Raw genomic sequence first — 14,152 nt, forward strand, 5'->3', positions numbered from 1 at the left:
CGGCTTAATGGTTCGTTTGGAAACCGGGTTCACAACTGAACAAGGTAAATGCTCATCCTCACCCTCAGCCACCACTTCTTCAGTTTCTTCTACAGAGCCCTCTACCTCTACAACTGTCCTCTCTACCTCATCTCCCATACTCGTTTCTACACTGAGCTCATTGTTATCCTCTACAGTTTCCACAAGCTCCACAATTCTTTTTTCAAACTCCGGCTTGGGGTGTTGCTTGCATCTTACATTCCTCCAACATGGCTCAACCTCATCCTCCGACTCACTAGTCACCCCAGCCAAGAAACCCTGCGTACTCTGATGTTCTGAGTCTCGCTTTCCCTCCAACTCGTCCTCCTGCTGGTTACGAGTCCGAGGCCCTCGCCCTAGAAACTCGACATCCTTTTCATCAGGCATTCTAACCATGTACCCAATAGGCAGCAAGTGGTCTCGGTGAATAGTCTGCACTTTCCCCATGCCACTCTCTGGCTTTATCCGATACACAGGAATATCAGGGATCTTCTCCACTACCACATAAGGCGACGGATTCCACCGGCTATGCAGTTTTCTTTTGCCTCTCAACCCCAAGTTTTCCATAAGCACCCTATCACCCTTTTCTACAACCTGATGGCGCAACACTTTATCATGTGCCCTCTTATTCCTTAAATGCACTTTGGTAGCAGCCTTGGCAGCCAACTGAAAAGCACTCTGCAGATCCTTCTTTAACTCCTCCACATAGTGAGAATGACTCTGCCCCCTATGTCCATATGATCCAAAACACACATCGACCGGCAACCTGGCTTCTCGACCAAACATCAGATAGTAGGGAGAAAACCCTGTGGCATCATTCGTTGTGCTATTATAAGCATGCACAAGTTGATTCACATGTTGACTCCAGTGCCTTCTATGAGCTAATGTCAATGTCCCTAACATTGATAGCAAAGTTCGGTTAAAACGCTCAGGCTGCGGATCCCCCTGTGGGTGGTATGGTGTTGTTCGTGACTTACGAATCCCCAAAGATCTCAACAGCTCCCGAATCACTCTACTTTCAAAGTCACGACCTTGATCTGAGTGAATTCGTGCCGGCAGCCCGTAGTGCACGAAAAACTTTTCCACCAATACCTTAGCCACTGTGATAGCCTTCTGATTTTTGGTGGGATAAGCCTGAGCATAGCGGCTAAAGTGATCAGTGACAACTAATATGTTAGCAAACCCCTTTGCATCAGGATCAAGTGATAGAAAATCAATGCAGACTAACTCCATGGGACCACCTGAAACGATCTGATGTAGGGGAGCTGCACGGGTGTAAGGGCTCTTCCAGGCAACACATCTCCCACAATTTTTTATATATTGTTCTACCGTCTGGGCCAGTTTTGGCCAGTAGAACCGATTCCTGACTAAATCCACAGTTCTATCTATACCCAAATGTCCCATGTCATCATGTAATGCCCGGACCACAAGCATTCTGAACTTTTCAGGCAATAACAGCTGACATATCTCTTTCCCAGACACAGTCCGAGTGACTCTAAATAATAGACCATCCTTTACCTTCAACCTTCCCCTTTCACGCTTAAAAAGTAAAATCTCTGGATGAGCTTTGTTTAAATCGGAAGGCCACTGACCTGTACTCACAAACTCCTCTACCACCCTCAGAACACCATCCTCCAATTGGGCCTTCTTAAGGTCCTCTTGTGTAAACTGTTCTAACTGGCCTAAGTCAAGATGGGTGGCACAGGAATAAAGGTTGGGAACACCCTCTCCCGGAATTCCCAACTTCTCTGCCAAACAAACAGGATTCTCAGGTAACTTGCGTACCTCCACATGGTCACAAATAGCTTTTACCTCACCCCTGGAAAGATTCCTCCAAGACCTGTCCTCTTCCCCTGCCCCATTTCGAGACAGCAAATCGGCATCCGTATTTCTCTTTCCCGGGCGGTACTTTATTTCGAAATCATATGTGGCGAGGGCAGCTAACCATCTATGACCAGTAGCATTAAGTTTTGCTGTGGTCAAAACATAAGTAAGTGGGTTGTTATCAGTCATTACTGTGAATCTCACACCATACAGGTAATCGTGGAACTTATCCACAACTGCCCACTTCAGTGCCAAGAATTCCAGCTGATGGATATGGTATCTTTTCTCAGCTGCATTCAGCCCTCTGCTGGCAAAAGCAACTGGCCTCAGTCCTCCAGGGTACTCCTGATTCAACACTGCCCCTAACCCATTTAGGCTGGCAACTATATGCAACACGTATGGTTTTCTGGGGTCTGCAAAAGCAAGTACAGGCACGTGAGTAAGGCGGGAAATCGCCTCTTGGAATGCCTGAGTACAACCATCGGTCCATCTGACACCAAATGGCTCTGACTCCTTGTAGTAGGACTGGTCACACATAGCTTTTTGCTTTCTTCCCATTTGTGTGGGAGGATACCCCTTAGTGAGGTCTGTTAAAGGTTTAATGATGGAGGAGTAGTTTGCGATAAATCTGCGGTAATAGCCGCAAAAACCCAAAAACGACCTCAGCGTTTTTAGATCGGTTGGTTGTGGCCATGAGGTGACAGCCTCCACTTTTGCAGGGTCAGTAGCAATACCATCCGCGGAGACTATATGCCCCACATACCTAACTTTAGGTTGGCAGAACTGACACTTATCCAATGAGATTTTCAATCCTACCTCCTCTAAACGGTCCAACACCTTCAGAAGCCTCTCCTCATGCTCCTCCAAAGTTGCTCCAAACACTATTAAATCATCCAAGTACACCAAAACCTGGAGAAGGTTCATGTCCCCTACAGCCTTTTCCATCAATCTTTGGAATGTCACCGGGGCTCCCGTGACCCCCTGTGGCATCCGCTCGAATTGGTAAAACCCTAAGGGACAGATGAACGCCGTCTTCTCCTTATCCTCTTCCGCCATGGCTATTTGGTAGTAGCCACTGCGAAGGTCTAACACTGAAAACCACCGGCTCCCTGCCAGACAATCCAGTGCGTCTTCAATACGAGGAGTAGTGTACTGGTCCGGTATTGTCTTACGGTTAAGAGTTCTATAATCGACACACATCCGTACACTGCCATTCTTTTTCCTGGCTATCACTATAGGTGACGCATAAGGGCTCCGTGATTCTTTAATTATCCCTGCCCCCAAGAGGTCGGTCAGATGCCTACGTACGTCTTCAATGTCAGCAGGGGCCAAACGTCGGGACCTCTCTCGAAAAGGTCGGGAATCCGATAAGCGAATTTGATGGGTTACACCACTTGCTAGCCCAACCTCCCATTCCTGTACAGAAAACACCTGCCGTCTTTCAGACAACTTTAATCTAAGCCTCTCTTTCCATTCAGAAGGAATGGGAGAGTCTCCAAAATCAATAAGATTGGGATCCATTTCTCTCAAACCCTTTACTCTAACAGGAGAAGCAGCTATATCTGCTTCATGCACTATTCCCAATGGTGTACCTTCCGGTATCGTAACCTCCTTCTTGGTTTCATTCTGCAGTAGAACCGAGAAACTACTTCCCTTTACAGCCGAAACTGGGGCAACAATGGGTTGCAGAAGTATTCCTTGAGGCAAAGGTATGGAATCACAAGCCTCAGTCAACAGCAAGCCCTTGGACACTGGTTGACAAAAATCTAGGTGGCACAATGCACAACAACTCTCTTGAGGTGGTATAGCTAACGGACCGGGCCCCGTCCATCTCACTTGACCTATCACATCATCTGAACCACGCAACGCAGGGGCACATGCATCAGTCGTACCGGTGGCCCTCAAAACACGCGTCAACACTGCACCCTGTGCTCCCTGACACAAAGAAGTGAGCCTCTGAAACAAACTGGCGTTAGTCCCTAAGATTACTGGAGTCTGATCTGGGGTAATTGGACCCGGGCAAATCAGTGCCAGAACAGACAATGTCTCAGGAGCACCTGTAAACTCTTTTGGGAACTGAACCTCCACCACCACATAGCCTTTGTATGGATAACTGGCTTCACTAAGGCCCCATATGGCTAAACCAGATACAGGGTGGATGGGGACATTAGACAAGTACTGTGCATACCACTTCTCAAAGATAATAGTTACCTGTGACCCACTATCCAACAGTGCTGCACACGAATGACCATTGATCCTAAGCTGCACTGTAGATACAGGCCCTACTAAACCTTTCGGCACAGAATTTACTGACTTGAACTGTATGGCTTGTTTTTTTACAGAACAATGCAATGCCTCGTTCCCAGATTCTCGGTCACTATTACTATGTTTCTCCCTGGCTCTACGCAGTGAAGCTATCAGTTTTTTTATGACTTCCTTATTTTCTGGATACATGCACTTTCTAGCTATAGCTATTTCTAGTTTCCTCCACAACGGTAACAGAAACGGTCAGCCTCTCTCATGCCATGTGTCTTGTAAGAAGATGGTGAACTGCCTTCGGTTGAAATCGGTTTCACAGCACTAGCCAAAACCGATCGTCCCCCGTCCTCTTCTAATGTCCTTACTTTCTGTTTAAGCCTACTAACTCTCTTCTGCAGTGCAACAACATCTGACCTGTCCTTATCCACAGATAATGGTTCCAAAGGTAAAATTTGTGTTTCCACAGCATCCCTAGTAGCATTAGGATTGCTGCTCATTGCTATTACTTTAGCCTTCAAGGCCTTTAGATCAGCCTTTAACTCCTGCATCTCAAATCCTGACACAACAGAATCCTCTTGAGCTCCAACATTACGAACCCTAACACTTACTCGCTGCCGTGACTTTTCATACTCTTCCTCTTCTCGAATCTCGGTAAGTAAGTCAATAAAAGCAGGGGGGTTATTCCTCCTCTCTTTGAGGCGCAATTGTAATAACAGCAAATCAGCGCCCACTGCTCCTCTGAGTAACTGCTCTACCCTTACCCTATCCATATCCCTTACCAATATTCCTCCTTTCTTTACCACTTTTGCCAGGAAAGGTTCCAGTCTCCTAAGATAATCTGATAATTTCTCACCAGATTTTTGTTGCATAAGACGGAACGCAAAATACAAATCCTCGCCAGATTCTGGTGACCCAAAAGCACTGTTTATAGCTTCCAGGTATTCTTCGGGCTTGGCTTCAGGTTTACTGAATCTCAGAACCCTGATAATCTCTAAAGCAGGGCCCCTCAAACTTTCCAGTATTCTACGCCTCTTTTCTCTATCAGGACAATCACTCTCCTCTACCATCAAAGTTGCCTGCTCCAGCCAATACTCCAAGGGTTCCTCCCCTGCAGGAGTGGGAGTGATGCCTGAAAAGACCCTGAGGCGGCGGTAACCCTGACCCTCAGACTGACCCTTATAAACCTGTTTTAACAACTCTCCCATTACTTCAAAAAGTGACTCCTCGCTGTCCCTTTTAGAACTACTGGCAGCACAATAGCTCCGTAAATCAGCCACCGTTTTCCCTTCAGTCATTAAAAGGTCCTTCAATTTTTCTATGAACCCACTTGGAGCCATAGGAGCCGGGTTAGCCACTACGATTTTCCACACTTGGGCTCCATCAATATATTTAACTTCCCTGGGGGCAGTCGAGAGGTCTATCTCCTCCGAGCATTCGCACAGGACTATCAGGCAATCGGCCTCTTTACTGTACGTCTTACCTCTCACTCTCACGCGTCCGCAACCCTGAACGGCTTGAAGTACTTCCTCAATTTGCAGACTGGTAACTTCCTCGTCTACTCCAACCACTAAGAAGGCATGGTTAGCCTCAAGACCTTCCCCCTGACACCAACGAACAAGCTCGCCCTGAAACGTTAAATATAACTGGGACTCCATTTGACAAACGCCTGGCAATTTTCTAAAACAGAAGAAGACCGCACCTAACTATCAGTTAATTTTAATAAACACAACGCAGATCCCAGCGGTGCCTCCAATTTATGTAGCGCCCCGTCGGCCCTCTATGGGGTCGTACACTGCATTAACACTAACCGGGGGGCCCTGGTTTCGTTCGTCCTCTCCTTTCCTTATGCGTTGCGATCTAATCAGAGCCTGTGCTAAGCCAGCATAGGCTAAGTTCGGTGCAATCTTCTTCTCCGCAATACACAATGACGCAGTTAACTTTAAAACATTTACTAAATTACACTAATCGACACCAAACATAATACATTCAAATATATTCAAAAACAACAACAAATATACAATAACCCTCAGTCCGGTAGTCCATCAAACACTTAAATATGAAGAAAATTAAAGCAAAAGATCGTGGCAGGCCTGGTTGATGCTTGAGTCCGTAGTGACCACAAACGGAAAAATGGCCGCTTCACTCTGAAGAGCAAAAACAAAATAAATAAAATAATATGCCTACCAGTCCACCCAATTTCAGGCGTGCTCCAAATCCTGGAGTAAGCAATATTTTTCTTTCGTCCCACAGTCTTTCCCTCCTGTAGGGCGAATTTATTCTCCCTCTCCGAAGCGCTGTGCTGGTGATTCGCCGCTGTCCGCAGCTTATGGCGAGCCCCTCGCAAGACGAGCAGTCCTGCGACTCCCGCTCCAGCCGGCTTCTCTCTCTTCACTGGGTACGCTGTTGTTTCTTACCGCTCCACGGCTTGAAAACAGTCGCTCACAAGACGAGCAGTCTTGTCCGCTTCTCTCTTTCCCGCCAGCGTCTCTCCTTTTCTTCCCGCCAGCGTCTCCTCTTTCCCGCCAGCGTCTCCTGCTCCCGCCCCTTTTCCCGATTGGTGGACATAACAGTACCCAATTAAAGTAAACGGAAACAGAATACAAAACAACATATGCGGTGCCTGCATCAGCGCAGCACATATATCATGTTCTATTCATACTCCGCAGAATAAAATAAAAAAAAGAATCGAACCTCGGATTACACAAACAATGTGTAAAGTTAAAAACAAGCCAATGTCACCTTTTTGATAAACCCAGACACAGCACTACTACCTTGAGTCATACTAAGGGTTTGTATTTATTGTAGGAACAAAAGCAAAACATTTAAAGAAATTATAAAGAAAAATTGAGTGTACAATATGAGAAAAAAGATGCACAAATAACACTTACAGTAGTAATAAAAAAAATTTGAAAAATACACTTACCTTGTCCAAGACTTAATCTGCATATTTGTCATGCCCGGCTCGTCCGATCCTCGTGTGTGCCACGCCCCCTGATTATCCTCGTGTGTGCCACGCCCCCTGATTATCCACGTGTGCTTCCCTGATCTTGCCCAGCTGTGTCCGATTATTTTCGCCCAGCCTTGTCTATTTCAGTCCATGTCTTGCCTTGGTTTTTGTCCATTGATTGATGTTAGTCGGTGTGAGTACTAGTGTTCTGTCCCGCTCTCCCCACAGCCTTAATGTTAGTCGGTGTGAGTACTAGTGTTCTGTCCCGTGCTCCCCCCAGCCTTAATGTTAGTCGGTGTGAGTACTAGTGTTTTGTCCCGTGCTCCCCACAGCCTTAATGTTAGTCGGTGTGAGTACTAGTGTTCTGTCCCGCTCTCCCCACAGCCTTAATGTTAGTCGGTGTGAGTACTAGTGTTCTGTCCCGCTCTCCCCACAGCCTTAATGTTAGTCGGTGTGAGTACTAGTGTTCTGTCCCGTGCTCCCCACAGCCTTAATGTTAGTCGGTGTGAGTACTAGTGTTCTGTCCCGCTCTCCCCACAGCCTTAATGTTAGTCGGTGTGAGTACTAGTGTTCTGTCCCGCTCTCCCCACAGCCTTAATGTTAGTCGGTGTGAGTACTAGTGTTCTGTCCCGCTCTCCCCACAGCCTTAATGTTAGTCGGTGTGAGTACTAGTGTTCTGTCCCGCTCTCCCCCCAGCCTTAATAAATACCCGTTTTCCCCGACTTTCGTCTCCTTACCTGCTTCCTGCCCGCTTTGCTGCCCGTTCGCTTACCGCGCCTTAACCGCGGCCCCTGACAATATTCGAAGCTAGAGGATTTTTTTCCGGAGGGAGAAGAGGGGGTTATATTTTGGAAGGAAAATTTCCTTCCATAATGACTGAAGGTTCATTGTTTATTTTTTTTATTTCTCCGTATTCGTTAATTTGTTCGTAAATCACAAACTTTTAGGTTGTAACATTTGTACAACTATTGCGTAACTTTTTGGTGAGCAATGGCTACCAAAATGATATAAAGTTCAGTGTATTACCTGATATTTTCAATAAAAAAGCACTATCACCAACAAACGATTCTATCACAGCGCATGCAAGGCTGAGACTGAAGCGTTACCCTTTGTTTGGGGGGCAGGGAGGTTAGTTAACTATGTCAGTGGGGGGGAACGGAAAGCCCCAAATAATCATATTGTAAGTGGACACCGTAATAGGCCTACCCTTTGTTGTCTGTATTTAAACGGCAGAAGTATTAGGAATAAAATTCATGATTTAGAGGCTTTTATCTCATCGGACTCTTATGATATTATAGGAATAACTGAAACGTGGTTGAGTGAAAAGGATGGTCAAGAATATAATATGGATGGTTACACGTTGTTCCGTAAGGATCGTATAGGAAAAAAGGGAGGTGGTGTTGCAGTATATGTAAAGGAAAACTTGCAGGCAAGGGAACTTACTGATATAAATAAAACTACGGAAGCAATATGGGTAAAATTAGATGCTAAAAACTCAAATAGCCTAATTGTCAGTGTTTGTTACAGAACACCTAATATAGCTGCTGAGGAAAGCAGATTGTTATACAGTGATATTAGGACTATGAGCAATAAAAATGATGTGGTAGTTATGGGTGATTTTAATCTACCAGGAATGCAGTGGGACATTGTCACTGGCTCTTCAGAAAATGAACTGGAGATGGTGGAATTAGTACAGGATTGTTTTTTTACTCAGTTTGTTAACACCCCTACCAGGGGAGATGCCATTCTTGATCTTGTTCTCTCTAATAACCAGGACAGGATTGGTAAATTAGACGTTTTAGAACCACTTGACAGTAGCGATCATAACAAGGTCAAATTTGAGGTTAAGTTTAGTGTTCGAAGAGCTAAGTCCAAATCAAAAATATATAATGTTAGGAAGGCTGACTTTAAGTGTATAAGACTAAAACTAGAAACTGTGAACTGGATGGAGTTAAATAACAAAACTGTTGAAGAGGCCTGGGAATTTTTTATAAGCACATTATTGCAAGTGCAAGAGGACTTCATACCTGTTTCCAGCAAGAATAAATCTAGGAAATTGCAACCTAGGTGGTTTACTAGGGAAATAAAGCATAAAGTAAGGAGGAAAAGGGCTTTGTTCCAGCAATGGAAAATAACTGATGATGACAGAATTAAGCAGGAATATCTAAGTCTACAGGCTGAGTTAAAAAATGATATTAGACGAGCTAAAAGAAATGTCGAAAGGATGGTTGCATTGGAAGCTAAGGATGACGTTAAAAGTTTCTTCCAGTATTTTAACTCTAAAAGAGCTCTAAAAGCTGAAATTACTAATCTGCAGGATAGTAAGGGTCTTATAATAGTAAACAACATTGATATAGTAAATGAGTTCAATGATAGTTTTGCACAGGTATTCACTGTTGAGGACCTTAGTAATTTACCAGTTATTACCTATCCAGCATTGTCTATAGCTAATATATATATAAATGAAGCAGATGTTTTGCAAAGCCTAGCTAAGCTCAAAATAAATAAATCACAGGGGCCTGATGGCATCTTACCTATAGTGTTAAAAGAGATGAGGGATATTATTTGCCGACCCTTAACTTTACTGTTTCAAAAATCCTTATCTGAAGGTGTGGTACCTTCTGATTGGAAGCACGCCTTCATAACGCCTATTTTCAAAAAAGGGGATAGAAGTAATTTGTCTAACTATAGGCCAATCAGTCTAACTTGTATAACTGGTAAAGTTATGGAGGCTATGATCAAAGAGAAAATGGTAGATTACCTGGACTCCAATAACATTTTGCGGGATAGCCAGCATGGATTTAGGAGAGGTAGATCCTGTTTAACAAATCTGTTGGAGTTTTTTGAGGAAGCTACTCAGGAAGTTGATGATAAGAAGGCCTATGATGTCATCTACTTAGATTTCCAAAAGGCTTTTGATGTTGTCCCCCACAAGAGGCTCCTACTTAAACTCAAAGCGACAGGTATTTTAGGTACCGTAGTGACCTGGATTGATAACTGGTTAACAGATAGGAAACAGCGAGTAGTTATAAGAGGCACAATGTCACATTGGGCTTGCGTTCATAGTGGGGTACCGCAGGGTTCGATTTTAGGACCACTATTGTTCCTAATTTACATAAATGATATGGATACCAATATATACAGTAAACTGGTGAAATTTGCAGATGACACCAAGGTGGGTGGTGTAGCAGATACTGAATTAGTGGCTCAGCAGCTACAGCGGGATCTTGATTTAATTAGTGACTGGGCCGATACCTGGCAGATGAAATTTAACATCGATAAATGTAAGGTACTCCATCTAGGGAGCAGAAATATAAAGTACAGGTATTTCATGGGTGTCACTGAAATAAAGGTAGCTGATCATGAGAAAGACCTTGGTGTGTATGTTGATGCTTCCATGTCCCATTCTCGCCAGTGTGGGGAAGCAATAAAAAAGGCCAATAGGATGTTGGGGTATATCTCCAGGTGTGTGGAGTTTAAGTCAAGGGAGGTAATGCTAAGTTTATACAATTCCTTGGTGAGACCTCACCTAGAATATTGTGTGCAGGTTTGGTCACCATATCTTAAAAAGGACATTGTGGCCTTAGAATAGGTGCAGCGTAGGGCCACAAAAATGATTCCTGGTCTTAGAGGAATGTCATACGAGGAACGGTTACTTGATCTAAATCTGTTCAGTCTCAAGCAAAGGAGACTGAGGGGGGACATGATCCAGGTATATAAGATTCTAACAGGTTTGGATGCTGTTCAACCAAATAGTTACTTCAGCATTAGTTTAAATACACGAACTCGTGGCCATAGGTGGAAATTAGCGGGAGAACATTTCAAGCTGGATTTAAGGAAGCACTTCTTTACACAGCGTGTAGTCAGAGTATGGAATAGCCTTCCTGATAATGTAGTGCAAGCTGAATCCTTGGATTCCTTTAAATCAGAGCTAGATAAGATTTTAACGACTCTGAGCTATTAGTTTAGTTCTCCCCAAGCAAGCTTGATGGGCCGAATGGCCTCCTCTCGTTTGTATAGTACTTATGTTCTTATGTTCTTATGTATAATGACAGACAGACAATATGTAAATCAATTTTGAAATCAGCCTATGGCTGGGCAATATTGTACAATAGTAAAGTTTTTTTCATAGGAAATGATATTGATAATTATCACAATATAATTTTATTCTACATTTTTACTTAAAATTCACATAATTGCGTTTAAAAAGGCAACGTGAAAATTGAGAAACGTGGAAATTGAATTGACTGCAAACTTAAATCTAAATTTAATAAATCATATATATGATATTTGAATGATGTGTGAATGTGCCCTGCGATGGGCTGGCCCCCCATCCTGGGTTGTTCCCTGCCTCGTGCCCATTGCTTCCGGGATAGGCTCCGGACCCCCCGCAACCCAGTAGGATAAGTGATTTGGAAAATGGATGGATGGATGGATGGATATATATGATATTTGATGTATACACAGGCCTATAGAGGACTCAGACGTCAATCCCTCGCACAGGCCTATAGAGGACTCAGATGTCGGTCCCTCACACGGGCCTATAGAGGACTCAGACGTCAGCCCCCCACACAGGCCTATAGAGGACTCAGACGTCGGCCCCCCACACAGGCCTATAGAGGACTCAGATGTCGGCCCCTCACACAGGCCTATAGAGGACTCAGACGTCAGCCCCCCACACAGGCCTATAGAGGACTCAGACGTCGGCCCCTCACACAGGCCTATAGGGGACTCAGACGTCGGTCCCCTCACACAGGCCTATAGAGGACTCAGACTTCAGCCCCTCGCGCAGGCCTATAAAGGACTCAGACGTCAGCCCCTCACACAGGCCTATAGAGGACTCAGACGTCAGCCCCCCACACAGGCCTATAGAGGACTCAGATGTCATTCCGCTGGATGCATTAGAGAACCAGAGCGTACCTCTGGCAGATACGTGGTGGCTGTGTGGTCAGGAGGGAGGATTGAGGCCTCCTCTCCCCAATAATTGTGGAGGCCTCTGCACTAGGGGGATGTTAGCTAGCCAGGTGGATATTGACAAACAGCCCTCTAGGTCCCACAGGTTTGTTACGAGCTGCGAAGATGATCCCAGTGTGTATATAGATGCCATATGCCAGCCGAGGGGCATTCCAGAGAAATATAAGGTGAGAAGTGAGATAGCTGCAGGGTTTGAATCAATATTAATTTGGCCTACTGTTAACAAAAATGTGGAATGGAAAAATTATTTGTACTATAATCAGCAGAGGTTTATCAACTATACTCAGGAGGCACTCGCATCTCTGGGGGAGCAGCTTCAGGCCACCAGTCTGATGGCATGACAGAACAGGATGGCCCTGGATTGGCTCCTGGCAGAAAAAGGGGGAGTGTGTGTGCTGTTCGGGGATCAGTGCTGTACATTTATTCCCAATAATACAGCCCTGGATGTTTCATTTACTGAGGGTATGAGAAAGTTGCAGGGGTTACAGGATGAGATGGCGAGAAATTCGGGACAACATGACGGGTTGTTTGACTGGTGCTATAATATGTGGGGTAGTTGGCAGTAAGCCCTTATGAAAGCACTCTGTGTGCGTGCTGTGTTCATTCTTGCTTTGCTACTAATCTTTTTTTGTGTACTTCCTCTTGTTCGTTCCCTAGTGGGAAGAGCGCTGTCTCAGCAGGCGACTATAGCTGCAATGTTTAGAGTGGTGGGAGGACCGTTTGCAGCGGCAACCCCCTGGACCAACACGGAAACGGATGGCGACATAGACACCTTGGATACGCTCCTGCCCATAGCTGAAGTTCGGCCGTACCGCCTGTGAATACTCCATGTTGGAAACGCTGCAGCCTGCCTGCCGCCCACGACACCTGGGACTTTCCTGCTCATGACAGAGTGCCTGTTATAGTAATCTACAGTGTTATCAGTTAACCTTTCAGTTATCTTTGCATTAGCCGTATATGTTTATGTAATGAGCTTGTGGTAGGTGATGTACTCCTGGTAGATTATGTATTCCTGATAATATATGCAATGTATCCTGGGGAGTTCATTGCTGTTGGTTGATTCTGAGTGTTGATAGTTTGTGAGCCATGTCAGCCATGGACCCCGAAGGGGGGCCGCTCCTGTGGCGGGCTGGGAGTGGAATTTCCCTAGATCTTAGGGTTTTAGCCCTCCTTCCTAGGCTGGATGGACAGAATTGTGTGTGGGACTCTTTAGAATCCCAAAGGGGGGAAATATATGGGATATTATTTAGCACTATACAATGTAGAATATAATCATTATGGTATTATTAAAAAGCATGCCAAATACCCGTGATGTAATCATTGCAATGTAATCATTATAATGTAATCAACACAATGTAATCAATTGAGTATGTATTTGCACCTTGTATTAGCCTCAAATGTTCTGTTAGCTACTTTATGTTAGCCCTGAATGTATGAATATCCACCTTTATTAGTGTTATGCCTTATCATTATGTTGAAGGACAAATATATTATCAACCCTCTAATTAGACAATGTGCAACAGGCTCACCAAAAGTTCACGGCTGAGCATTTTTAAAAAACCAAGTGGAGATGGTCGCACCACCATTACGTTCGGCTGAGGGACCAAACAGTAAAAGAATTGATGGACAAACTTATCACCTAGGGGTGTGGATTGATGTAAAAAACAATGATTGTGAATGGTTGAAGGAATGATGATGCTTAAGTGACGAGATATTGTTAAATGATAAGAACTTGTATAAAAATAGGTATAAAACAGTACTGGACACACTTTAAGTGTCCGGCCTTGGTTGTAACTTCATTGTTGCAATAAAGACTGAATTTGGATCTACACCAGCGGCTTCTGACTTCTGATTTAGCAGGGAATGAAAAACCATAAAACTAACATTTTGCCTTTTTCCCCATCTGTAACTGTTATTATGTTATTATCATTTAGAACTGAATATCCATACTCCCTTTTAATCTCATGCATCTTTTTTATCATTCCCCAGACTTTACTAATGTCAGTTTCCCGTCCTACTGAATTACAGAAGGACCTCCAAAACTCCCTCTTTGCTCATTTAACTACCCTCCTTACGTTAGCCTGCAACTTTTTGTACTCAATCAAATTCTGAAAGTTGTGAGTACTTTTT

At 44.4% G+C, this 14,152-nt stretch overlaps 2 protein-coding genes across 24 annotated transcripts in view; both read right to left on the reverse strand.

The window, feature by feature from the left end:
• LOC125726509 (zinc finger CCHC domain-containing protein 3-like) overlaps positions 1-14,152 on the reverse strand; it is a 421,979-nt gene that overhangs the window by 21,100 nt on the left and 386,727 nt on the right. The gene's annotated exons all lie outside the window — the stretch shown is intronic.
• LOC125726527 (paraneoplastic antigen Ma1 homolog) lies at positions 4,320-5,397 on the reverse strand. Its single transcript, XM_049002941.1, has one exon. The coding sequence runs from the start codon at positions 5,394-5,396 to the stop codon at positions 4,320-4,322; it is 1,077 nt and encodes a 358-aa protein (XP_048858898.1). The 5' UTR covers position 5,397.

The sequence above is a fragment of the Brienomyrus brachyistius genome, unplaced genomic scaffold, assembly GCF_023856365.1.
Source record: "Brienomyrus brachyistius isolate T26 unplaced genomic scaffold, BBRACH_0.4 scaffold73, whole genome shotgun sequence".
Taxonomy (NCBI): domain Eukaryota; kingdom Metazoa; phylum Chordata; class Actinopteri; order Osteoglossiformes; family Mormyridae; genus Brienomyrus; species Brienomyrus brachyistius.